Here is a 24401-nt window from a genome sequence, read left to right on the forward strand (position 1 = left end):
GTTAACCTGAATGGCAGGGATGGGGGCAACTTTACTGGTGAGGATAGGTGGCAACATTACTGACAGAAGGGGCTCCTTGACTTGGGAGGGATGGGGAAACAAAAATGGTGAGGGAGGGGGCCAATTGACTGGTATGGGAGGGGATGGGGCAACTTTTCGGGCAGGGGGAGGGGGTGTTACTGGCAGGATAGGGGAGGGGAGCGGGGTAACAGGAATGGCAGGGAGGGGGATTAAATTAACTGGTGAGGAGAGGGGAGCGCGACATGACTGATGTTGACAACTTCACTGGCAGGGCAGGGGAAGGGGGCGTGGGAAGGGAGAGGGGCAACGTGAGTGGTGTTGGAGGGGAGGGGGGGGGGAAGCAGGGGCCATCTCAGCCCCCCAGCACCCTGCCCAGGGCCCTGGCATTAACCGCGGGCACAGCTCCGTCGGTAGCGGGGTGGGTCTGTACCCCCCCCGCCCCTCACCCTCTGCTGCCCCCTCCTCCCCCTCCCCCCACACTGCCCCAACCCCGCTCGCTGGAAAGACCCCGCAAAGAAAGGGAGTTACTTTGACGGCTGTGATCACGCGGCGAATGACGGTGGCTTGGGGTTCAACGTCGGCGAGTACTCGGGATATGGCGTCCATCTGATGGCAGAGAGACGCAAGTTAGGAGCAGAACGGAAACCGGGGTTAACACACGAGCCGACCGGGACCCCTCGCGCTGGCAGCGGGCGGCTGGGGGAGGGCACGGGACAGGAACATGGGAACCTCTCCTTGGACACCCGTTCACCCATTTCCCCACACCCTAACTTTAGAAAAGAGATGGGGACCAGAGGCCGCAGCCCCAGAATTAAAGGATGAAGCTTTAGGAAGGAGATGAAGTGGGATTTCTCGAGTCAGAGGGTGGTGAATGTGGAATTGATTGCCACAGATGGCTGTCGAGGCCAAGTTAGTGGATATTTTTAAGGAGGAGATTGACAGATTCTTGATTAGTATGGGTGTCAGGAGTTATGGGGGGAAGGCAGGAGAATGGGGTTGAGAGGGAGAGATAGGTCAGCCATGATTGAATGCGGGAGTGGGCTTGATGGGCCGAATGGCCTAATTCTGCTCTAAGAACTTATGGAGATGAACACCGTGGTCTGCTCAGGGTGAGCTGGCGGGAGGAGGGGGTGGAACTGGCATACTTCACCAACAAGAAACTGCATTTGTACAGTGCCCGGCCCAGCCAATGCCTCCGTCAGTGCTGTGGGCAGCGCTGCAGGGCGGGAACGGCCGAGTGCTGGCCAGGGAAGCTGCCGCGGTGAGGTGGAAGTGAGGATAGTCAGCGGCTACATGCTGAAGCTTGGTGGGCCACAGCCTCGGGTCCTTCCGCTGCTGGACGTTGAGGGGGTGGGGGGGGGCAGGGTGTGGTGGAGACGTCCTTCAAACAAAGGAAGAAAAACCCCCCCCACCCCCCACGGTGTGCAAAACGGTGGAGTTGCTGCCTCACGGCGCCAGAGACCCAGGTTCAATCCAGACTGCGGCTACTTGACTGAACGGAATTTGTACGTACAGGATTGTAGGGTGCATGGCTTGGTATAAATGTAAATAGTTCCTAGAGTGTGTCAGATAGTGTTAGTGTATGGAGATCGCTGGTAGATGCGGACTCGGTGGGCCGAAGGACCTGTTTCCGCGCTGTCTCTCTAAACTAAACCCCAGGAGGCCACATGAGTGGCAAGGTAACTTGGCATAAGGATAGTTTGTGAACACTTCTGAATATCACACAAATTAATGTATATACGCTGAGAATATTACAAGAGTACGCGGGGAGCATTCAGTCAGCAATGTGTTGTGAATGCGGGCGTGGGGTGTGTGCAGTGTGCCAGCGGGGGTGTGGGTGTGCAGTGTGTCAGCAGGCGTGTGGGTTTGCAAGTGGGTGTGCAGTGTGTCAGCCGGCGTGTGGGTGTGCAATGTGCCGGCAGGCGTGTGTGTGTGTGCAAGGCTGAGTTACCCCAGCATTTTGTGTCCATCTTTGGTTTAAACCACCACCTGCAGTTCCTTCCCACACAAGTGTAATATGGCTGTTTCACCATCTATTAGTACACTGCCAGTTCCACATGGTCTCGGATCATTCGGGCTAGCACCTCCTTGATTCCATCTCCTCTCCCCTTTCAATCTTTCCCTCTTGCCAAATCCCACCTTATTCCCAATCTTTACTCCATTCCATCCCCAAATCGCTATCCGATTCCCTCCCTTCCCTGGCCTCTGGAACTCACTGGAAACCCCCAACCAACCAGGTTTAAGCTCAACTGGGACTCATTTCTCACACTCTCATTAATTTACTGGGTTCGCTGGAAAATGTGTTTCATTTTGTAACGTCGAAGAAATGGAAGTGTGTTAATGAGAGTAACAACCAACCATGTGGAAAACATGTCACCCCTGTCCTTCTGTGAGGGAGAAGGTACAAACTCCGTACAGACAGTCAGGATGGAACCCAGATCTCTGGCTCTGTAAGGCAGCAACTCTACCGCTGCACCACCGTGCCAGCATGTCCAAAGTGACTACCGTATGTTGATTGTAAAATATAAGTGGAAAGTCTTGGCAATTCAATTGGTTTCAATTCATTTCTTAGGGAACCCAGGCAGCAACGAGAGCTGCAACAGGGGTAACAGTCCCCTCCATGTCCAGTCTGAAGAAGGGTCTCGACTGTAACGTCACCCATTCCTTCTCTCCAGAGATGCTGCCTGTTCCGCTGCCGTACTCCAGCATCCTGTGTCTACCCTCGATGTAAACCAGCATCTGCAGTTTCTTCCACACCCTCCATGTATCTCCCCACCCCAGGTTAACGGAATCAAGCCATTATGGGGAACGGGGAACTGATTTTGGATGATCAGCCATGATCATATTGAATGGCGGTGCGGGCTCGAAGGGCCGAATGGCCTACTCCTGCAGCCATTTTCTATGTTTTCCCTCATTACCACTGGATCCCAGGAAACACAGACAGGGAACTGCGGCAGTTCAAAGTAACAGCACACCACCAGGTCTGACATGTACTAAAGAGGGGCATAAAATGGCAAACTCCCCCAACGGTGCCCTCCATCCCGAATGGTGTCTTCTTTTCCTGATGTGTGTAGGAAGGAACTGCAGACGCTGGGTTAAACCGTAGACACAAAATGCTGGAGTAACTTAGTGGGTTGAGAATCCCTGGAGAAAAGGAATCTTCTCCATCTCCCTCTCCCCTGACTCTCAATCTGAAGAAGAGTCTCGACCCCAAATGTCACCTAGTCGTTCTCTCCAGAGATGCTGTCTGGCCCGCTGAGATACTCCAGCTTTTTGTGTCTATCTTCTTTTCCTGATAGTTACTCTAAAAATGCTTGGGATTGATACAGGAAGGGATTCGATAGTCGTCAAGGACAGGGTGGGCTGGAGGGATCGTTACTGAGCTGAACAAGTCTCAGAAGTCCTGTTTTCAGCGGCTGCGTCTGTCTGCACTGGGCCTGTACTCGCTGGAGTTTAGAAGGGGGGGGGGGGTGGGGAAACCTCTGAAACTTACCGAACAGTGAAAGGCCTGGAGAGAGTAGATGTGGAGAGGATGTTTCCACTAGCGGGAGAGTCTAAGACCAGAGGTCGTAGCCTCAGAATTAAAGGACGTTCCTTTAGGAAGGAAATTAGGAGCTAGATAGGGCTCTTAAAAATAGCGGAGTCACGGGATATGGGAAGAGGTCAGGAACGGGGTGCTGATTGGGGATGATCAGCCATGATCACATTGAGTGGTGGTGCTGGCTCGAAGGGCCGAATGGCCTCCTCGTGCACCTGTTGTCTATTGAATCTCTTTAGTCAGAGGGTGATGAATCCGTGGAATTCTTTGCCATAGAAGGCCGTGGTGGCCAAGTCAGTGGATATTTTTACAGCAGAGATCAATAGATTCTTGATTAGTACGGGTGTCGGGGGTTATGGGGAGAAGGCAAGAAAATGGGGTTAGTAGAGATAGATCAGCCATGATTGAATGGCAGAGTACACTTGATGGGCCGAATGGCCCAATTCTTCTCCTATCACTTGTGACCATATGAAATGAACTTACCAGTATTATTCCTGCATCAAGGAACCAGCAGGATGGGAGGAGAAGCAGAAGTGCCCAGACTACACAAGGTTTCTGCATTTTCAGTCAACTCAGCAGCTGGGGTGGGAGTGACCTAGTTACCCCAGGAAGGCACGAGATGTCACTGTGTACCAGCTCAGTTGGCACAGGAGTGGCACCAGTGCAGTTCTTCACACCTCGGCCGAGGTCTCAGGGCGGCACAGCGGTAGAGTTGCTGCCGCGTAGCGCCAGAGACCCCAGTTCAATCCCGACTATGGGTGCTGTCTGTGCGGAGTTTGTACGTTCTCCCCATGACCTGCGTGGTTTTTCACCAGGTGCTCCGGTTTCTTTCCATACTTGAAAGAGGTGCATGTTCGCAGATGAATTGGCCTCTGTAAATTGTCCTTAGTATGTGGGATAGTGCTCGTGCACAGGTGATCGCTGGTCCGTGTGGACCCTGTAGGCCGCAGGGCCCGTTTCCTGCCTTCGCCCACAAACCTCTCCCCAGCCCCTCCCTTCCCTTCCCACAGCCCACTCCCCAGCCCCTACACCTCTCACCCTCACAGACCCCCACCCAAAGCTCACCCTCCACCCACAACCCTCCCCCTCACACCCACCCACCCAAAGATCACCCTCCCCACCCGCACCCCTCCCCCCACCCACCCAAAGCTCCCCCTCCCCCACACCCACCCGCCCAAAGCTCCCCCTCACACCCCTCCCCCCCTCGCACCCAAAGCTCACCCTCACCACTACAGACCCCCACCCAAAGTTCACCCTCCCCCACCCACACCCCTCCCTCCCTCACACCCAAAGCTCACCCCCCCCTCACACCCAAAACTCGCCCTCCCACCCACACCCCCCCTCCACAGCCATGGCACCTCTCCACACCCCGTCCCCAATAGACCCCCAACCATGGCTCACCCCCCCCTCCGCCCACACTTCTCCCCACCCCCCCCAAACAAGACTCACACCTCTCCCCACCCCACATTTATCCGCCCCCCCCCTGACCCTCACACCTACCCCCACCTCCCCTCCCACGCCCCAAACCACTCCACCCCTCCACAGCCCCTACACCGCTCCCCCCCCCCCCCCCACCCTCCCCTCCCCGTACCGAGGTGAGGTCCGGTGCGGTGCCATCAGCCTGCAGCTCGGGTTTCTGCTCCACGGCCATCTCTGCCGCCAGGATCTTGTCGACGGGCATGTCGTCGCTGGCTGGGCTGGTGGACTCCACCTCATCTCCCCTCTCCCGACCCCGCTGACGCTCCTCCTGCACTGCTACGGAGAGAGGAGCAGAGCTCACCCCACCCGGACACACACACACACACAGCAGCAGCAACGGCACTGCGGTACCCACCAGCGCGGGGAGAGGGCGAGCAGTGGACAAACAGGGACAGGGCACAGAGGATGGTGGGGGCACTGGGGGGGGGGGGGGGTGACTGTAGGGACACAGACCCCTAGGGTAGTGACAGGCTAACAAAACACAAACCAACCTCCCTTCCATCTACACCATCTACACCTCACGCTGCCTCGGCAAGGCCAGCAGCATAATCAAGACCAGTCTCACCCTGACCACCCCCTCTTCTCCCCTCTCCCATCAGGCAAGAGGTACAGAAGCATGAAAACGCACACCTCCAGATTCAGGGACAGTTTCTTCCCAGCTGTTATCAGGCAACTGAACCACCTCACCACAACCAGAGAGCAGTGTTGAACTACTATCTACCTTATTGGAGACCCTCGGGCTATCTTTGATCGGACTTTACTGGCTTTCTTGCACTTCTGGGACGACAGATGGCACAATGGGCTAAGTGTTCGGCTGGCAACCGGAAGGTAGCTGGTTCGAATCCCGCTTGGAGTGCATACTGTCGTTGTGTCCTTGGGCAAGACACTTCACCCACCTTTGCCTGTGTGTCCTTGGGCAAGACACTTCACCCACCTTTGCCTGTGTGTGTGGATGTAATTATGTGAAGCACTTTGGGGTCAATGCAAGTCGACTAAAAATGTGCTATATAAATAAAGAAATTTAATTAAAAAAAAATTAATTTAAACGTTATTCAGGTGACCCCGTTTATCATGTATCTGTACACTGTGGATGGATCGATTGTAATCATGTATTGTCTTTCTGCTGACTGGATAGCACGCAACAAAAGCTTTTCACTATACCTTGGTACACATGACAATAGTTTAATTTAGTTGAGAGATACAGCGCGGAAACAGACCCTTTGGCCCACTGAGTCTGCGCCAACCAGCGATCCCCGCTCACTAACACTATCCCACACACACTAGGAGTGACCTGATAGAAGGTAACCAAGATAATGAGGACAATCGATAAAGTCAGTCTATTTTCCCCAAGGTAGGAGTGTCTAAAAATAGAGGGCCGAGGTTAAAAGTGAGAGGGGAGAGATTTGGGGGTTAGGACGGAGAGATAGATCAGCTATGATTGAATGGCGGAGTAGACTTGATGGGCCGACTGGCCTAGTTCTGCTCCATTCACTTATGACCTTATTTGAATGGGACGTTAGGGGTGGATTTTCACACAGAGGGTAGTGCATACATAGAATGGGACGTTAGGGGTGGATTTTCACACAGAGGGTAGTGCGTACACAGAATGAGTTGCCGGGGAAGTTGGAGAAGCGAGGTTTGATTATAAAGTTCAAAGACATTTGGACAGGTACACGGATAGGAAAGATTTAAGGATAGGGGCCATTTTCAAATACGAGTGGTTCAGTGACACAGCAATAAGAGTTGCTGCCGTTCAGCGCCAGTGACCCGGGTTCCATATTAACTACGGGTGCTGTCTGTACGGAGTTTGTACGTTCTCCCTGTGGGTTTTCTCCAGGTGCTCTGGTTTCCCCTCACACTCCAAAGGCTGTAAATGTTCCTCTGTGTATGGGATAGTGCTAGTGTGCAGGGATCGCTGGTCGGCATAGACCCAGTGGGTCGAAGAGACTGTTTCCACGCTGTATCTTTGAACTAAAAAAAAACCTCAGGTGGGACTAGTAGACAACATGGATGAGGTGGGCCGAAGGGCCAGCTTCCATTCTGTATTACTCTATGATGGGGCAGAAGGCATGGGCAAGGGGGGAAGAAGGTGGGATGTGTGGATGAGACGCTTGTGTCTTTGGCAGAGGGAGAAACCTACAGATTACTGGGCTGCAAGGCCACAAGTGCTCTCCCCATGGCCATAGTATGGATGAGGTTCAATGTCTACAGGAAAATGGCAGCAACACAATATATTCATTTGAAACAGAAATAAGAATCAGAGTTAGCCACATGAAATAGACCGCACAGCAGCAATTCCTAAAGGAAAATCTAAATGTGTGTTGGGTCCACATCTGTTTTGGGTCCACTGTTGTTTGTCATGTACATCAATGATCTGGATGATGGTGTGGTAAATTGGATTAGTAAGTATGCAGATGATACTAAGATAGGTGGTGTTGTGGATAATGAAGTAGATTTCCAAAGTCTACAGAGAGATTTAGGCCATTTGGAAGAATGGGCTGAAAGATGGCAGATGGAGTTTAATGCTGATAAGTGTGAGGTGCTACATCTTGGCAGGACAAATCAAAATAGGACGTACATGGTAGCGAATTGAGGAATGCAGTTGAACAGAGGGATCTAGGAATAACTGTGCATAGTTCCCTGAAGGTGGAATCTCATGTAGATAGGGTGGGAAAGAAAGCTTTTGGTGTGCTGGCCTTTATAAATCAGAGCATTGAGTATAGAAGTTGGGATGTAATGTTAAAATTGTACAAGGCATTGGTGAGACCAATTCTGGAGTATGGTGTACATTTTGGTCGCCCAATTATAGGAAGGACGTCAACAAAATAGAGAGAGTACAGAGGCGATTTACTAGAATGTTGCCTGGGTTTCAGCAACTAAGTTACAGATAAAGGTTGAATAAATTAGGTCTTTATTCTTTGGAGCGCAGAAGGTTAAGGGGGGACTTGATAGAGGTCTTTAAAATGATGAGAGGGATAGACAGAGTTGACGTGGATAAGCTTTTCCCATTGAGAGTAGGGAAGTTCAAACAAGAGGACATTACTTCAGAATTAAGGGACAGAAGTTTAGGGGTAATATGAGGGGGAACTTCTTTACTCAGAGAGTGGTAGCTGTGTGGAATGAGCTTCCAGTGGAAGTGGTGGAGGCAGGTTCGATTTTATCATTTAAAAATAAATTGGATAGGTATATGGATGGGAAAGGAATGGAGGGTTATGGTCTGAGTGCAGGTAGATGGGACTAGGGGGAAAAAAATGTTTTGCACGGACTTGTAGGGCCGAGATGGCCTGTTTCCGTGCTGTAATTGTTATATGGTTATATGAACAGATTCGGAAAAACGCCATTCTTTTACAGAGGCAGAGATAATGATCAGCAACACTTTTAATGTTGTAGTTATTCAGGGATTTAGTTTTAGTTGAGTTTAGTTTATTGTCACATGTACTAAGGTACAGGGAAAAGCTTTTGTTGCGTGCTATCCAGTCAGCAAATCCTAGAGCAGACCTCACCTGGGCAGTGCACAAGTATCGCCACGTTTTGGTGCTGACAAAGATACTACGGTTCACTGGACGTAAAAATTGTTCATCAACCCAAAATCAATTTGGGGCAGCACGGTGGCGCGGCGGTAGAGTTGCTGCCTTACAGTGCCAGAGACCCAGGTTCGATTCCGACTACGGGTACTGTCTGTACGGAGTTTGTATGTTCTCCCCGTGACCTGCGTGGGTTTTCTCCGCAAAATTTGGTTTCCTCCCACTCTCCAAAGGCGTACAGGTTTGCAGGTTCATTGGCATGGTATGAATGTGAAATTGTCCCTTGTGTGAGTAGGATAGTGTTAGTGTGCGGGGATTGCTGATCAGCGTGGACTCGGACGGCCGAAGGGCCTGTTTCCGTGCTGTATCTCTAACCTAAACTAAACACTGTGTGGCAACCGTTATTCAGGGTTTTAGTTTTAATTGAGTTTAGTTTATTGTCACGTGTAGTGAGGTACAGTGAAAAGCTTTTGTGGCGTGCTAACCAGTCAGCAAATCATACAGCAGATCGCACCTGGACAGTACACAAGTGTCGCCACGTTGCCCCATTAAATTCCCACTAAAATTTGTTGGGGTGGTTTTGAGTAAGGGGGAAATATTGACAGGAAGCGTGGGGTCGCACTCCACATTTCCAGAGGGAATAAGGAGGGAATTTTTCCAGAGGGAAATAGATCAGCACAAGGTGAAGAGAATGGGGAAGTGGGAGTGATGGGTTTGCTCGGAAGGATCACGCTTTCAGTCTGAAGAAGGGTCTCGACCCGAAACGTCACCCATTCCTTCTCTCCAGAGATGCTGCCTGTCTCACTGAGTTACTCCAGCTTTTTGTGTCTATTCACGGCTTCAGGCCTCTCCAGTGACTGCAGTGCGCTGCTCCAGCCTCACAGTCCCTGGGCACACTGAGAGGGCACTGATCGCAACCAAGTGCCATCTTGATCTGGATCCCGTCCTCCATGCACAAGGATGTTGTCATCCCCGGCACACCAAGGTGTACCTTTCCCTTTTCTGTTCTGGTCCGAGAACACTACTGCAATTATCAAGAAAGCTCATCAGCGCCTCTACTTCCTGAGAAAATTACGGAGAGTCGGTTTGTCAAGGAGGACTCTCTCTAACTTCTACAGGTGCACAGTAGAGAGCATGCTGACCGGTTGCATCGTGGCTTGGTTCGGCAACTTGAGCGCCCTGGAGAGGAAAATGCTACAAAAAGTAGTAAACACTGCCCAGTCCATCATCGGCTCTGACCTTCCTTCCATCGAGGGGATTTATCGCAATCGCTGCCTCAAAAAGGCTGGCAGTATCATCAGAGACCCACACCATCCTGGCCACACACACATCTCCCTGCTACCTTCAGGTAGAAGGTACAGGAGCCTGAAGACTGCAACATCCAGGTTCAGGAATAGCTACTTCCCCACAGCCATCAGGCTATTAAACCTGGCTCGGACAAAACTCTGATTATTGGTGGCCCATTATCTGCTATTTGCACTTTATCAGTTTATTTGTTTATGCGTGTATATATTTATATTACGGCATATGGACACACTTATCTGTTTTGTAGTAAATGCCTACTATGTTCTGTGTGCTGAAGCAAAGCAAGAATGTCATTGTCCTATACAGGGACACATGACAATAAACTCACTTGAACACTTGAACTTGAAGGTGGAATTCAATCCCGCAACCTCCTCAATACACCCCCCTCAATCAAAACCACTCAAACAAATGCGGCACGGTGGCACAGCGATAGAGTTGCTACATTACAGCGCCAGAGGTCCAAGTTCAATCCTGACCTCAGGTGCTGTCTGTACGCAGTTTGTACGTTCACCCCGAGTTTTCTCTGGGTGCTGTGGTTACCTCCCACACTCCAAAGACGTACAGGTTTGTAGGTGACTTGGCTTGGCATAAATGTAACTTGTCCCTAGTGTGTGTGTAGGATAGTGTTAGTTTTGTCGGGGATCGCTGGTCAGCACAGGCTTGGTGGGCTGTTTCCACACTGCTTCCCTAAACTAAACTAAACTGAATTTTAGTGGGAGTTTAGTAGGACAATTGAATGCAGGTCGTTGAACACATTTAACCATTTGGTGAACTTTGTAAACTTTGTCAGCGCCCAACGTGGGAAAACTTGTGTACTGCCTCGGTGAAGTCTGCTGTCTGAGTTTACTGGGTTGTATGTAAATACAAAGCTTTTCACTGTACCTAGTACATGTGACAAAGTGTGACTGATTCATTGAGATCGTCCTTGGGTTAGGCAGCCTGACCTGTAGACTTCCACACACATGAAGGAGCTCTCTGTATTTGTCAAGTTTTACATATGTACAGGTGTACAAATGTGCGGCACAGTGACGCAGCGGGTAGAGCTGCTGCCTCACAGCGCCACAGACCTCGGGTGCTCTGTGTGTGTGTGTGTGTGTGTGTGTGTGTGTGTGTGTGTGTGTGTGTGTGTGTGTGTGTGTGTGTGTGTGTGTGTGTGTGTGTGTGTGTGTGTGTGTGTGTGTGTGTGTGTGTGTGTGTGTGTGTGTGTGTGTGTGTGTCTGGTTTGCACGTTGTCCTTGTGACAGCGTGGGTTTCCCCCGGGTGCTCTGGTTTCCTCCCGGGTCCCAAAGACGTGCGGGTTTGTAGGTCAATTGGTCCGCTGCAAATTTGCCCTAGTGTTTGCGGAGTGGATGAGAACTAGTGTGGATGGGTGATGGATGGTCGGCGTGGACCCAGGGTCTGTTTCTGTGCTGTATCTTTAATCCCCTCTGACCAAGCAGCCGGGAAATGTAGTGAACAGATAGACGTGGCAGTAGATGACTGGGGAAGGGTGGTGGTGGGAGGAAGAGGAACACAGGACAGTGGGAGGGTGGGGTACAGGGGATAGAGAGAGGAAGAGGATTACAGGACGGTGGGAGGGGGAGGTACAGGGGATAGAGGGAGTTAGGGAGAGGCACAGGGTACGTGGGAGGAGGAGGTACAGAGACACGAGAGGGGGGGATAGAAACATAGAAATTAGGTGCAGGAGTAGGCCATTCGGCCCTTCGAGCCTGCACCGCCATTCAATATGATCATGGCTGATCATCCAACTCAGTATCCCGTACCTGCCTTCTCTCTATACCCTCTGATCCCCTTAGCCACAAGGGCCACATCTAACTCCCTCTTAAATATAGCCAATGAACTGGCCTTGACTACCCTCTGTGGCAGAGAGTTCCAGAGATTCACCACTCTCTGTGTGAAAAAAGTTCTTCTCATCTCGGTTTTAAAGGATTTCCCCCTTATCCTTAAGCTGTGACCCCTTGTCCTGGACTTCCCCAACATCGGGAGCAATCTTCCTGCATCTAGCCTGTCCAACCCCTTAAGAATTTTATAAGTTTCTATAAGATCCCCTCTCAATCTCCTAAATTCTAGAGAGTATAAACCAAGTCTATCCAGTCTTTCTTCATAAAACAGTCCTGACATCCCAGGAATCAGTCTGGTGAACCTTCTCTGCACTCCCTCTATGGCAATAATGTCCTTCCTCAGATTTGGAGACCAAAACTGTACGCAATACTCCAGGTGTGGTCTCACCAAGACCCTGTACAACTGCAGTAGAACCTCCCTGCTCCTATACTCAAATCCTTTTGCTATGAAAGCTAACATACCATTCGCTTTCTTCACTGCCTGCTGCACCTGCATGCCTACTTTCAATGACGGGTGTACCATGACACCCAGGTCTCGCTGCATCTCCCCTTTTCCTAGTCGGCCAACATTTAGATAATAGTCTGCTTTCCTGTTTTTGCCACCAAAATGGATAACCTCACATTTATCCACATTATACTGCATCTGCCAAACATTTGCCCACTCACCCAGCCTATCCAAGTCACCTTGCAGTCTCCTAGCATCCTCCTCACAGCTAACACTGCCCCCCAGCTTAGTGTCATCCGCAAACTTGGAGATATTGCCTTCAATTCCCTCATCCAGATCATTAATATATATTGTAAATAGCTGGGGTCCCAGCACTGAGCCTTGCGGCACCCCACTAGTCACTGCCTGCCATTGTGAAAAGGACCCGTTTACTCCTGCTCTTTGCTTCCTGTTTGCCAGCCAGTTCTCTATCCACATCAATACTGAACCCCCAATGCCATGTGCTTTAAGTTTGTATACTAATCTCTTATGTGGGACCTTGTCGAAAGCCTTCTGGAAGTCCAGATACACCACATCCACTGGTTCTCCCCTATCCACGCTACTAGTTACATCCTCGAAAAATTCTATAAGATTCGTCAGACATGATTTACCTTTTGTAAATCCATGCTGACTTTGGAGGGGAGGGACTTGGGAGGGGGAGGTACGTGGGAGAGGGAGGTACGCGGATGCAGGAGGTACATGGGAGGGGGAGGTACGGGGACATGGGAGGGGGGGGGGGATGGAGGGTGGAATGTACATGGGAGGGGGAGGTACGGGGACATGGGAGGGGGGGGATGCAGGGGGGAGGTACATGGGAGGAGGAGGAACGCGGATGCGGGAGGATGGAGGGGGGAGGTACATGGGAGGGGGAGGTACGGGGACATGGGAGGGGGGGGGGATGGAGGGTGGAATGTACATGGGAGGGGGAGGAACGCGGATGCGGGAGGATGGAGGGGGGAGGTACATGGGAGGGGGAGGTACGGGGACACGGGAGGGGGGGTGGAGGGGTGGAGGTACATGGGAGAGGGAGGTACAGGGACACAGGAAGAGGGGATGGAGGGGGGAGGTACATGGGAGGGGGAGGTACGGGGACACGGGGGGGGTGGTGGAGGGGGGAGGTACATGGGAGAGGGAGGCACAGGGACACAGGAAGGGGGGGTGGAGGTACATGGGAGAGGGAGGTACGGTGACACGGGGGGGTGGAGGGGGGGGGTAGGTACATGGGAGGGGGAGGTACGGGGACGGAGGGGGAGGTACATGGGAGGGGGAGATACGGGGACACGGGAGGGGGAGGAACACGGACGCGGGGATGGAGGTACGTGGGAGAGGGAGGTACGCGGATGCGGGAGGTACATGGGAGAGGGACACGGGAGGGTGTGGGGGTTGCGCTGCCGGCCCAGGCTGGAGCTGGAGAAGGACCTACCTTCCCGCTTCATGCCGGTGGCCAGGCACTTCTGGTAGCGGCAGTACTGGCAGCGGTTACGTTGGCGCTTGTCCACGATGCAGTCCTTGCTGTCGCGGCACGTGTAGCTCAGGTCCTTGCGCACTGTGCGCTTGAAGAAGCCCTTGCAGCCCTCACAGCTGTACACTCCGTAGTGTTTACCTGCGCACAACACACGCCAAAGATCAGCCCCGACATTCCCGGTTCAAGTACACATTCATTGGATTGGTATAAATGTAAAATTGTCCCTAGTGTGTGTATGGTAGTGTAATGGGCCTGTTCCACTTAGGCGACTTTAGTGGACTGTCAAAAACTGGCAACTGGAACGGCGACTGTCAGAGTGGAACAAACACACAAGCACACACGCACAGCTTCCTTCACCAGCCCGTTATGCAGGCGGGGGAAAGGGCACACGGTGCAAAGCCAAGGTGAAACTGACACACTGCGATAAACAGGAAGGTTGGAACCTAAAGCACAGTGTACGGTAAGTCCTTTAACAGAAGGGGGGAGAGGGGGGGGAAAGGAGAGAAGGAGTGAAGACAGCTTTTAAGCAGCCAGAGATACACGGCTGTGAAGCTCAGCGGACATTTAGCATGTCGGTTATCCTTGGTTCTGAAAATTACTGCTTACCTTTTTTCCCCCCAATGAGCCAATGAAATTCACCGGTCAGCACCGGCTACTACCTACGAGAACCTTCGACCTCCTGGCAACCCATTAGGACATCCTGACGACCCACCTACGGCACGAGAATTCTCGCTACTCTCCATGGCGGCTTCATTCGATTCGCCGCTAATTTTTCACGGCGACCACAATGAGGCCGCGACTAGTTCCCAGAATACGGGAACTCCTCACGACCATGAAGGCGACTCCCCGGCAACCACCTGCGAACATGTGGCGACTGCATAGTCTCCTGCAGTCGCCTAAAAAGTCGCCTAAGTGGGACAGGTCCAATAGTGTGCGGCGATCGCTAGTCAGCGTGCACTCAGTGGGCTGAAGGGCCTGTTTCCGTGCTGTATCTCTAAACGGAACTAAACACTTTGTATGAAGATGGTTAATCAGAGGTTTTGCTCAGTTTAGTTTATTGTCACGTGTACAGAGGTACAGTGAAAAACTTTTGTTGCGTGCTAACCAGTCAACGGAAAGACAATACGATTACAATCTACATTTACAGTATAGATACATGATAAAGGGAATAATGTTCAGCGGAAGATAAAAGTTCAGTAAAGTCCGATTCAAGATAGTCCGAGGGTCTACAATGAGGTAGATAGTAGTACACTAGTTCTGCTCTCTAGTTATGTTAGGGTGGTTCAATTGCTTGATGCCAGCTAGGAAGAAACTGTCCCTGACTTTAATGGTTTTAGTCTTAGAGATACAACGTGGAAACAGGCCCTTCGGCCCACCATGTCCTTGCCGACCAGCGATCCCTGCACACTTACACTATCCGACAGACACCAGGGACAATTTACAATTATAGCAAGCCAATTAATCTACAAACCTGTACGTGTTAAGTAAAAACAATGGAGGAACTCAATGGGTCAGGCAGCATCTGTGGAGGCAGATGAACAGGTGTCCTTTTAGGTCGGGATCCTTCTGCAGATTGCTGAAGAAGCATCTCGACCCAACACAGATGCTGGGTCCAAATCAAATACAAGGAACTGCAGATGCTAGTTTACACTGAAGAAAAATACAAAGTGCTGGAGTAATAGGTTTGCCGATGATACTACATTGGGTGGTACTTTTCACATCATTGGGGTCTGGAGAGTGTTGTAGAGCAGATAGTGAAGATGGATGTGAAAATTTGCAGCAGAATCTTGAACGATTGGCCAGGTGGGCTGAGGAATGGGTGATGGAATTTAATAGAGAAATGTGAGGTGTTACATTTTGGAAAGTCTAACATGGGCAGGACCCACACAGTGAACGGTACGTCTCTGGGGAGTGTTGTAGAGCAGAGGCATCAAGGAGTGCAGATGCATAGTTCCTTCAAAGATACATTATAGGTAGATAAGGTGGTCAAAAAGGCTTTTGGCACATAGGCCTCATCAGTATTGAGTATATAAGTTGGGAGGTCATGTTGCAGTTATACAAGACGTCCGTGAGGCTGCATTTAGAGTATAGTGTGTTCTGTGCACCATGTTTAGGAAAGATGTTGAAAAGCTGGAAAGGGTATGGAGAAGATTTACGAGGATGTTGCCAGGACTAGTGGGTCTGAGCTATAGAGAGAGGTTGAGCAGGCTGGGACTCTATTCCTAGGAGTGCAGGAGGATTCCAATTGAATCTTTTCCCCTTCACCTTGAACCTATGTCCTCTGGTCCTCGATTCACTTACTCTAAGCAAGAGGCTGTGCATCTACCTGATCTATTCCTCTCATGATTTTATACACTTGTATAAGATCAACACACCTCTATAAGATGATGTGCAAAGAGATTTGGGCATCTTTGCACTCCAGTCATCAAAAGAAAGCATGTTAATAGTCAAATGATAGGGTGACAGTAAGTGGGGTGATAACAGGAATATTGTATTGATAGTTAGACAGGAGGTACTACAGAAACAGAGATCCAGAACAGTCATGCAGCAAGAAACCTTCAGCCCAACTCATCCACGCAAACCTAGATGCTCCACATTCCTCCCACACTCCAAGCACATTCAGGTTTGTAGGTTAATTGGCTTCAGCAAAAACTGTAAATTGTCCTTAATAGACAATAGACGCAGGAGTGGCCATTTGGCCCTTCGAGCCAGCACCGCCATTCAATGTGATCATGGCTGATCATCCCCAATCAGTACCCCGTTCTTGCCTTCTCCCCATATCCCCCGACTCCGCTATTTTTAAGAGCCCTATCTAGCTCTCTCTTGAAAGCATTCAGAGAACCTGCCTCCACCGCCCTCTGAGGCAGAGAATTCCACAGACTCGCCACTCTCTGTGAGAAAAAGTGTTTCCTCGTCTCTGTTCTAAATGGCTTACTCCTTATTCTTAAACTGTGGCCCTGGTTCTGGCCTCCCCCAACATCGGGAACATGTTTCCTGCCTCTAGTGTGTCCAAGCACTTAACAATCTTATATGCTTCAATGAGAGCCCCTTCTCATCCTTCTAAACTCCAGAGTGTACAAGCCCAGCTGCTCCATTCTCTCAGCATATGACAGTCCCGCCATCCCGGGAATTAACCTTGTAAACCTGCGCTGCTCTCCCTCAATAGCAAGAATGTCCTTCCTCAAATTAGCGGACCAAAACTGCACACAATACTCCAGGTGTGGTCTCACTAGGGCTCTGTACAACTGCAGAAGGAATGTGTAGGTTAGCGCTAGTGTACGGGGATCTCTGGTCTTTGCGGACACGGTGGGCTGGTTTCCACGCTGCATCTCTAAAACTAAAACACATAATGCGGGGAGATGTTTCCGCATCTAGACCGAGAGGGTCACGGTGTCGGGTGACAAACCACGAGCTGTGGGACTGAGATGGGATGAGGTTTCTTCACTCAGAGCGTGCAGCACTTGTGGGATTGACTATCATAGACTGCTGTTGAGGCCAAGTCACAGAATATTTCAAAGCAGGAGATATTTAAATTTCTAGACAAGGCAAGTATCAAGGAACAATGGAAGAGAGATAGTACGAGTATGGTATTTCATAGTAATTCATAGCAATAATAATTCATAGATGCTGGTTTACAAAAAAGATATAAAGTACTATTCCTTCGCTCCATAGATGCTGCCTCACCCGCTGAGTTTCTCCAGCATTTTTGTTTGCCTTTGATTTTTCCAGCATCTGTAGTTCTTTCTTAAATATAGAGTATCTCAGCTGGCCAGGCAGCATCTCTGAATGATGGATCGGTGACGTTTCATGTTGGGACACTTCTTCAGACTGATAACATGATCATTCTGATAACAGAACAAGTTCAATGGCAGATTGGACTACTGTCAATTCTAATTTTGATGTTAAATTTAGGGAGGCATGGTGGTGCAGCGGTAGAGGTACTGCCTCACAGTGCCAGAGTCCTAACTACGGCTGTTGTCTCTACATTCTCCCCGTGACCTGCGTGGGTTTTCCCCGAGAACTTTGATTTCCTCCCACGTTCCAAAGACGTACAGGTTTGTAGATTAATTGGCGGTGTAAATGTAAAAGTGTCGCTGTTTCCACGCTGTACCTCTAAAACTAAATAAAATGAATCAAGGCATATGGGCCAAATGTGGGCAGGTGGGACTAGAGTAGATGAGTTGGTCCAAAGTTGATTCTGTGCTACATAACTCAATGGCTCTTCGATTCTTTCCTTTCAATTTTAATTTAATTTCGAGATACAATGCAAGAAAAGGCCCTTCAGCCCTCCGAGTCCGCGCTGACCAGTGATCCCAACACATTAACACTATTCTACACACATTAGGGATAATTTTGTCTAGCCAATTAACCTGCAAACCTGAACGTCTTTGGAGTGTGGGAGGAAACCGGAGATCCCGGAGAAAACCCACGCAGGTCACGAGGAGAATGTATAAACTCCATACAGACAGCACCTGTAGTCAGGACTAAACCCAGGTCTCTGGCGCTGTGAGGCAACAACTCTACCATTGCACCACCGTGCCGCCTAGTTCTAACTCTGGTCTAGTTTCTCTTTGAGTTGCTCTTTTGTTTATTTGAAGACTCCAGCACATCCCAGTCACCCTGACAATAGCAGCAGGTTGCATTGCCTCTGAGAGCTACTCAGCCATGGGTTCCAGGCAGCCGAGAGAGGTTGGAATGGCAGAAAGTGAAGCCCAGGCTAAGTATTCAGGTCAAGGTGACAGGGGTGGATAGCAGTTACACTTACAACACTTCATTCAACATGAGACCACATTGTAGATTCCACACAACTAGAGCTAGAGATCTAATTAATCTCATTTAACAATCAGCGGCGGCACGGTGGCCCAGCGGCAGAGTTACTGCCTCACAGCGCCAGAGACCACAGTTTGATCCAGACCACGGGTGCTGACTGTACTGAGTTTGTACGTTCTCTCCGTGACCCGCGTGGGTTTCCCGCAGGTGCTCCGCTTTCCTCCCACATTTGAAAGCTGTGCGGGTTTATAGGTTCAGTGCAGAAGCAAGGATCTGCAGATGCTGGTTCATACCAAAGATGCTGGAGTAACTGAGCGGGTCAGGCAGCAGCTCTGGGGACGTTTCGGATCGGGGCCCTTCTTCAGTCTGTAAAGAAGTTTCAGTTTTGTTTTTGTTGAGTGCCATCTAGTCAGCAGAAAGACTATACAAGAGGATTTGAGTATTGGAGCAAAGAGGTTTGATCTCCTAATTTGCAGAAGGACATTATTGCTATTGAGGGAGTGCAGCGTAGGGTCACCAGGTTAATTCCCTGGATGGCGGGACTGACGTATGATGAAAGAATGGGTCGGCTGGGCTTGAATTCACTGGAATTTAGAAGCATGAGAGGGGATCATATAGACACATATAAAATTCTTTAGGGAAGATATTACAGCAGTGCTTTGGCAGGATAGATTAGAGGGCTTGTCTAGGGAGGCTATTTGGGTGGAACTGAGAAATGGGAAAGGGGTAGCAACACTTATAGGGGTGTATTATAGACCGCCAAATGGGGAGCGAGAATTGGAAGAGCAAATATGCAAGGAGATTGCAGATATTAGTAGTAAGCACAAGGTAGTGATTGTGGGAGATTTCAATTTTCCACACATAGACTGGGAAACCCATTCTGTAAATGGGCTGGATGGGTTGGAGTTTGTAAAATGTGTGCAGGATAGTTTTTTGCAGCAATACATAGAAGTGCCTACTAGAGAAGGGGCAGTGTTGGACCTCCTGTTAGGAAATGAGATGGGTCAGGTGGCAGAGGTATGCGTTGGGGAACAGTTCGGGACCAGTGATCACAATACCATTAGTTTCAATATAATTATGGAGAGGGTCAGAACTGGACCTAGGGTTGAGATTTTTGATTGGAGAAAGGCTAACTTTGAGGAGATGCGAAAGGATTTAAAAGGAGTAAATTGGGACAGTTTGTTTTATGGGAAAGATGTGGAAGAGAAATGGAGGACATTTAACGGTGAAATTTTAAGAGTACAGAATCTTTATGTCCCTGTTCGGTTGAAAGGAAATAGTAAAAATTGGAAAGAGCCATGGTTTTCAAGGGAAATTGGACACGGTTCAGAAAAAGAGAGAGATCTACAATAATTATAGGCAGCATGGAGTAAATGAGGTGCTTGAGGAGTATAAAGAATGTAAAAAGAATCTTAAGAAAGAAATTAGAAAAGCTAAAAGACAATTTATTTTCTTCGGTATTCACCAAGGAGAAGGATATTGAATTATGTGAGGTAAGGGAAACAAGTAGAGTAGCTATGGAAACTATGAGATTCAAAGAAGAGGAAGTACTGACACTTTTGAGAAATATAAAAATGGATAAGTCTCCAGGTCCGGACCGGATATTTCTTAGGACATTGAGGGAAGTTAGTGTAGAAATAGCAGGGGCTATGACAGAAATATTTCAAATGTCATTAGAAACGGCAACAGTGCCGGGGGCTTGGCGTACTGCGCATGTTGTTCCATTGTTTAAAAAGGGGTCTAAGAGTAAACCTAGCAATTATAGACCTGTTAGTTTGACGTCAGTGGTGGTCAAATTAATGGAAAGGATACTTAGAGATAATATATATAAGCATCTGGATAAACAGGGTCTGATTAGGAACAGTCAACATGGATTTGTGCCTGGAAGGTCATGTTTGACTAATCTTCTTGAAGGTTACTCGGGAAATTGATGAGGGTAAAGCCGTGGATGTTGTATATATGGACTTCAGTAAGGCCTTTGACAAGGTTCCTCACGGAAGGTTGGTTAAGAAGGTTCAATGGTTGGGTATTAATGGTGGAGTAGCAAGATGGATTCAACAGTGGCTGAATGGGAGATGCCAGAGAGTAATGGTGGATGGTTGTTTGTCAGGTTGGAGGCCAGTGAATAGTGGGGTGCCACAGGGATCTGTGTTGGGTCCACTGTTGTTTGTCATGTACATCAATGATCTGGATGATGGTGTGGTAAATTGGATTAGTAAGTATGCAGATGATACTAAGATAGGTGGGTTTGTGGATAATGAAGTAGATTTTCAAAGTCTACAGAGAGATTTATGCCGGTTGGAAGAGTGGGCTGAAAGATGGCAGATGGAGTTTAATGCTGATAAGTGTGAGGTGCTACATCTTGGCAGGACAAATCAAAATAGGACGTACATGGTAAATGGTAGGGAATTGAAGAATGCAGGTGAACAGAGGGATCTTGGAATAACTGTGCACAGTTCCCTGAAAGTGGAATCTCATGTAGATAAGGTGGTAAAGAAAGCTTTTGGTGTGCTGGCCTTTATAAATCAGAGCATTGAGTATAGAAGTTGGGATGTAATGTTAAAATTGTACAAGGCATTGGTGAGGCCAATTCTGGAGTATGGTGTACAATTTTGGTCGCCTAATTATAGGAAGGATGTCAACAAAATAGAGAGAGTACAGAGGAGATGTACTAGAATGTTGCCTGGGTTTTAGCAACTAGGTTACAGAGAAAGGTTGAACAAGTTAGGGCTTTATACTTTGGAGCGCAGAAGGTTAAGGGGGGGGACTTGATAGAGGTCTTTAAAATGGTGAGAGGGATAGACAGAGTTGACGTGGATAAGCTTTTCCCACTGAGAGTAGGGAAGATTCAAACAAGGGGACATGACTTGAGAATTAAGGGACAGAAGTTTAGGGGTAACATGAGGGGGAACTTCTTTACTCAGAGAGCGGTGGCTGTGTGGAATGAGCTTCCAGTGAAGGTGGTGGAGGCAGGTTCGTTTTTATCATTTAAAAATAAATTGGATAGTTATATGGACGGGAAAGGAATGGAGGGTTAGGGTCTGAGCGCAGGTATATGGGACTAGGGGAGAATACGTGTTCGGCACGGACTAGAAGGGTCGAGATGGCCTGTTTCCGTGCTGTAATTGTTATATGTTATATGTTATATGGATTGGACAGGCTGGATGCAGGAAAAATGTTCTCGATGTTGGGGCAGTCCAGAGTCAGGAGTCACAGTTTAATAATAAGGGGTAGGCCATTTAGGACTGAGACGAGGAAAAACCTTTTCACCCAGAGAGTTGTGAATCTGTGGAATTCTCTGCCACAGAAGGCAGTGGAGGCCAATTCACTAGATGTTTTCAAGAGAGAGTTGGATACAACTCTTAGGGCTAACGGAATCAATGGATATGGGGAGAAAGCAGGAACGGGGTACCGATTTTAGATGATCAGCCATGATCATATTGAATGGTGGTGCTGGCTCGAAGGGCCGAATGGCCTACTCCTGCACCTATTTTCTATATTTCTATATAATACACGTTTACAATCGAGCCTTTTACTGTTTATAGAGACATGATAAGGGAATGACGTTTAGTGCAATGTAAAGTCAGAAAAGTCCGATCAAGGACAGTCCGAAGATCACCAATGAGGTAGATTGTAGTCCAGCACGCTGAACAAGCAGTAGTTTAGCACACTGAAGAAGGATCCCGACTTGAAACGTCACCCATCCTTTTCTTCAAGAGGTACTGCCAGACCCACTGAGTTACGCCAGCATCTTGTGCCTATCTCAGGTCTGTAGGTTAGTTGGCTTTGTGTGAATTGTTCTTAGTGTGTGGGATAGAACTAATGAATGGACGATTGTTGGTCGATGCAAGCTCGATATCTCTAAACTAAATGCAGCACAACAATCAGTACTAGACACCCAGTGAATCTGCATTGAACAGTCAGACCTGGTGGGCGGGTATTACCTGAAGACCTATCTCCGCAGATGGAGCAGACTCGCCTCAGGGAAGGCGTGGTGGAGCCGGCTGGATAGGAGAGGCCTTGGTTGGAGCCGAGCGAGAGCTGCACGTCGTCAGAGCTGCTCACTGCGTGCATTGCCGACATGCCCACCGTGGAGTTAATCTGTAAATCAAGAAGAAAAGTTGCCACGGTTGCCGACCAAATCTTCGCACAAACCTCAACTTATTCATCTATGGGGAGGGGAGAGCGAGAGACAGGCATCTATGTTTTGTAAACCGCACCGGAGGTTCTGGCACTGGTGTAATTTTATGCACCTCAATCAAGTCCCCTCATACCTTCCCCGCAGCCCAGGGAGACCATTAGTTCATAAGTGATAGTGGCAGAATTAGGCCATTCGGCCCATCACTTTTACTCCGTTATTCAATCATGGCTGATCTACCTCCCCCTCTCAACCCCATTCTGCTTCCTTCTCCCCGTAACCCCAAACACCGTACTAATCCTGTCAATCTCAACTTTAAAAATACCCAATGACTTGGCCTCCACAGCTGTCTAGTTTAGTTACTCCAGCATTTTGTGTCTATCTTCGATGTAAACCAGCATCTGCAGATCCTTCCAACACATTTAGTTTAGATTAGAGATACAGCGGAGAAACAGGCCCTTCGGCCCACCAAGTTCACGCCAACCAACGATCCCCACACACTAGCACCATTCTACACACTAGGGACAATTTACATTTATACCAACTCAATTAACGTACAAACCCGTATGTCTTTGACATGTGGGAGGAATATCTAACTCTCTCTTAAAAACATCCAGTGAATTGACCTCCACCGCCTTCTGTGGAAAGAACCATACAGACAGCACCCGCAGTCAGGAGTCTCGCTGCACCACCGTGCCAACACTCTTGACATTGCCATCTGTGGCAATGAATTCCACACCCTGACCCTCAAATTCACCACCCTCAGGGTATAGAAATTCCTCCTCATTCCTTTCTATGCTACAAGCCCAGTCGATCCATTCTTTCATCATATGTCAGTCTCGCCATCCTGGGAATTAACCTGGAGAACCTACGTAGCAATAATGTTGTTCCTCAAATTAGACCAAAATGGCCGAGTTAAATGCCGAGCTATAATCCATGAACAACAGCTGGACGTATGTGTTTTTATTGTCCAAGTGGTCCAGTGCAGAATGGAGCCAGCGAGTTTGCATTCTCTGTTGACCTGTTGTGGTGGTAGGCAAGTTGTAACAGGTCCAGGTCCTTGTTGAGACATTGGCAGCCCAGCCTGGCAGTGCAGATCGATAGGACCGCCCGCTATAACCAAAACCCATTATAAAGGGGTCTGTAATTCCAGGGGTTTACTGTACTTTCATGTTCCTTCTCAAAAGAACAATGAATGATATTCCATGTAATATACCTACCATTTTGATGCCTTTCTTCTAGGTCATTGACATCTTGCACTATCGTCAGTAGCTATTGCTTTTATTATGCTACCAATACACCCTAAAGGCTTGCAATCAGTCACACCACTGCTGTTGGCTGAATCACAAGTGAAGACAATGGTACATTAAAGAGATAGAACAGCTGCAACAACCTCTCGTTCAACGTCAACAAAAAAAACCCAAAGAACTTATCATTGACTTCAGAAAGTCGTAGTCGGGAGAAGGAATGGCAATTTTCATGGATAGGTCGACGATGGAGATGGTCGCTAATATCTCCGATGGCCTGTCCTGGGTCCAGCATACAGATATAGTCACAAAGATAGCACAGCAGCACCTCTTCTAGGAGGAGAATGAGATTTGGCATGCCACTGAATACTCTAACAACCAACTACAGATGCAATGCAAAAAGTACCTTGACTGGTTACATCATGACCTGGTCATCTCTAACACTATCCTACACACTAGGGACAATTTACAATTTATAGTATACAGAAGCCAATTAACCTGCAAACCTGTACAGCTTTGGAGTGTGGGAGGAAACCGGAGTACCCGGAGAAAACCCACGCGGTCACAGGGAGAATGTACAAACTCCATA

General features: G+C 49.0%; 1 protein-coding gene across 3 annotated transcripts in view; it reads right to left on the reverse strand.

The window, feature by feature from the left end:
* Positions 1-24401, reverse strand: part of LOC116990222 (retinoic acid receptor RXR-alpha-B-like) — a 108342-nt gene that overhangs the window by 48896 nt on the left and 35045 nt on the right. Inside the window, exons 3-6 of one of the 3 annotated variants that reach the window (XM_033047768.1) lie at positions 22372-22528; positions 13616-13795; positions 5151-5311; positions 550-627 (exon numbers count right to left, since the gene is read on the reverse strand). In XM_033047768.1, coding sequence (XP_032903659.1) covers positions 550-627; positions 5151-5311; positions 13616-13795; positions 22372-22528 — 576 coding nt within the window. Of the gene's footprint in view, positions 1-549; positions 628-5150; positions 5315-13615; positions 13796-22371; positions 22529-24401 lie in introns of all 3 variants that reach the window. The other 2 variants (XM_033047767.1, XM_033047769.1) reach the window with 2 other exon arrangements.

Source organism: Amblyraja radiata, chromosome 30 (genome assembly GCF_010909765.2).
Source record: "Amblyraja radiata isolate CabotCenter1 chromosome 30, sAmbRad1.1.pri, whole genome shotgun sequence".
In the NCBI taxonomy this organism is placed as follows: Eukaryota; Metazoa; Chordata; class Chondrichthyes; order Rajiformes; family Rajidae; genus Amblyraja; species Amblyraja radiata.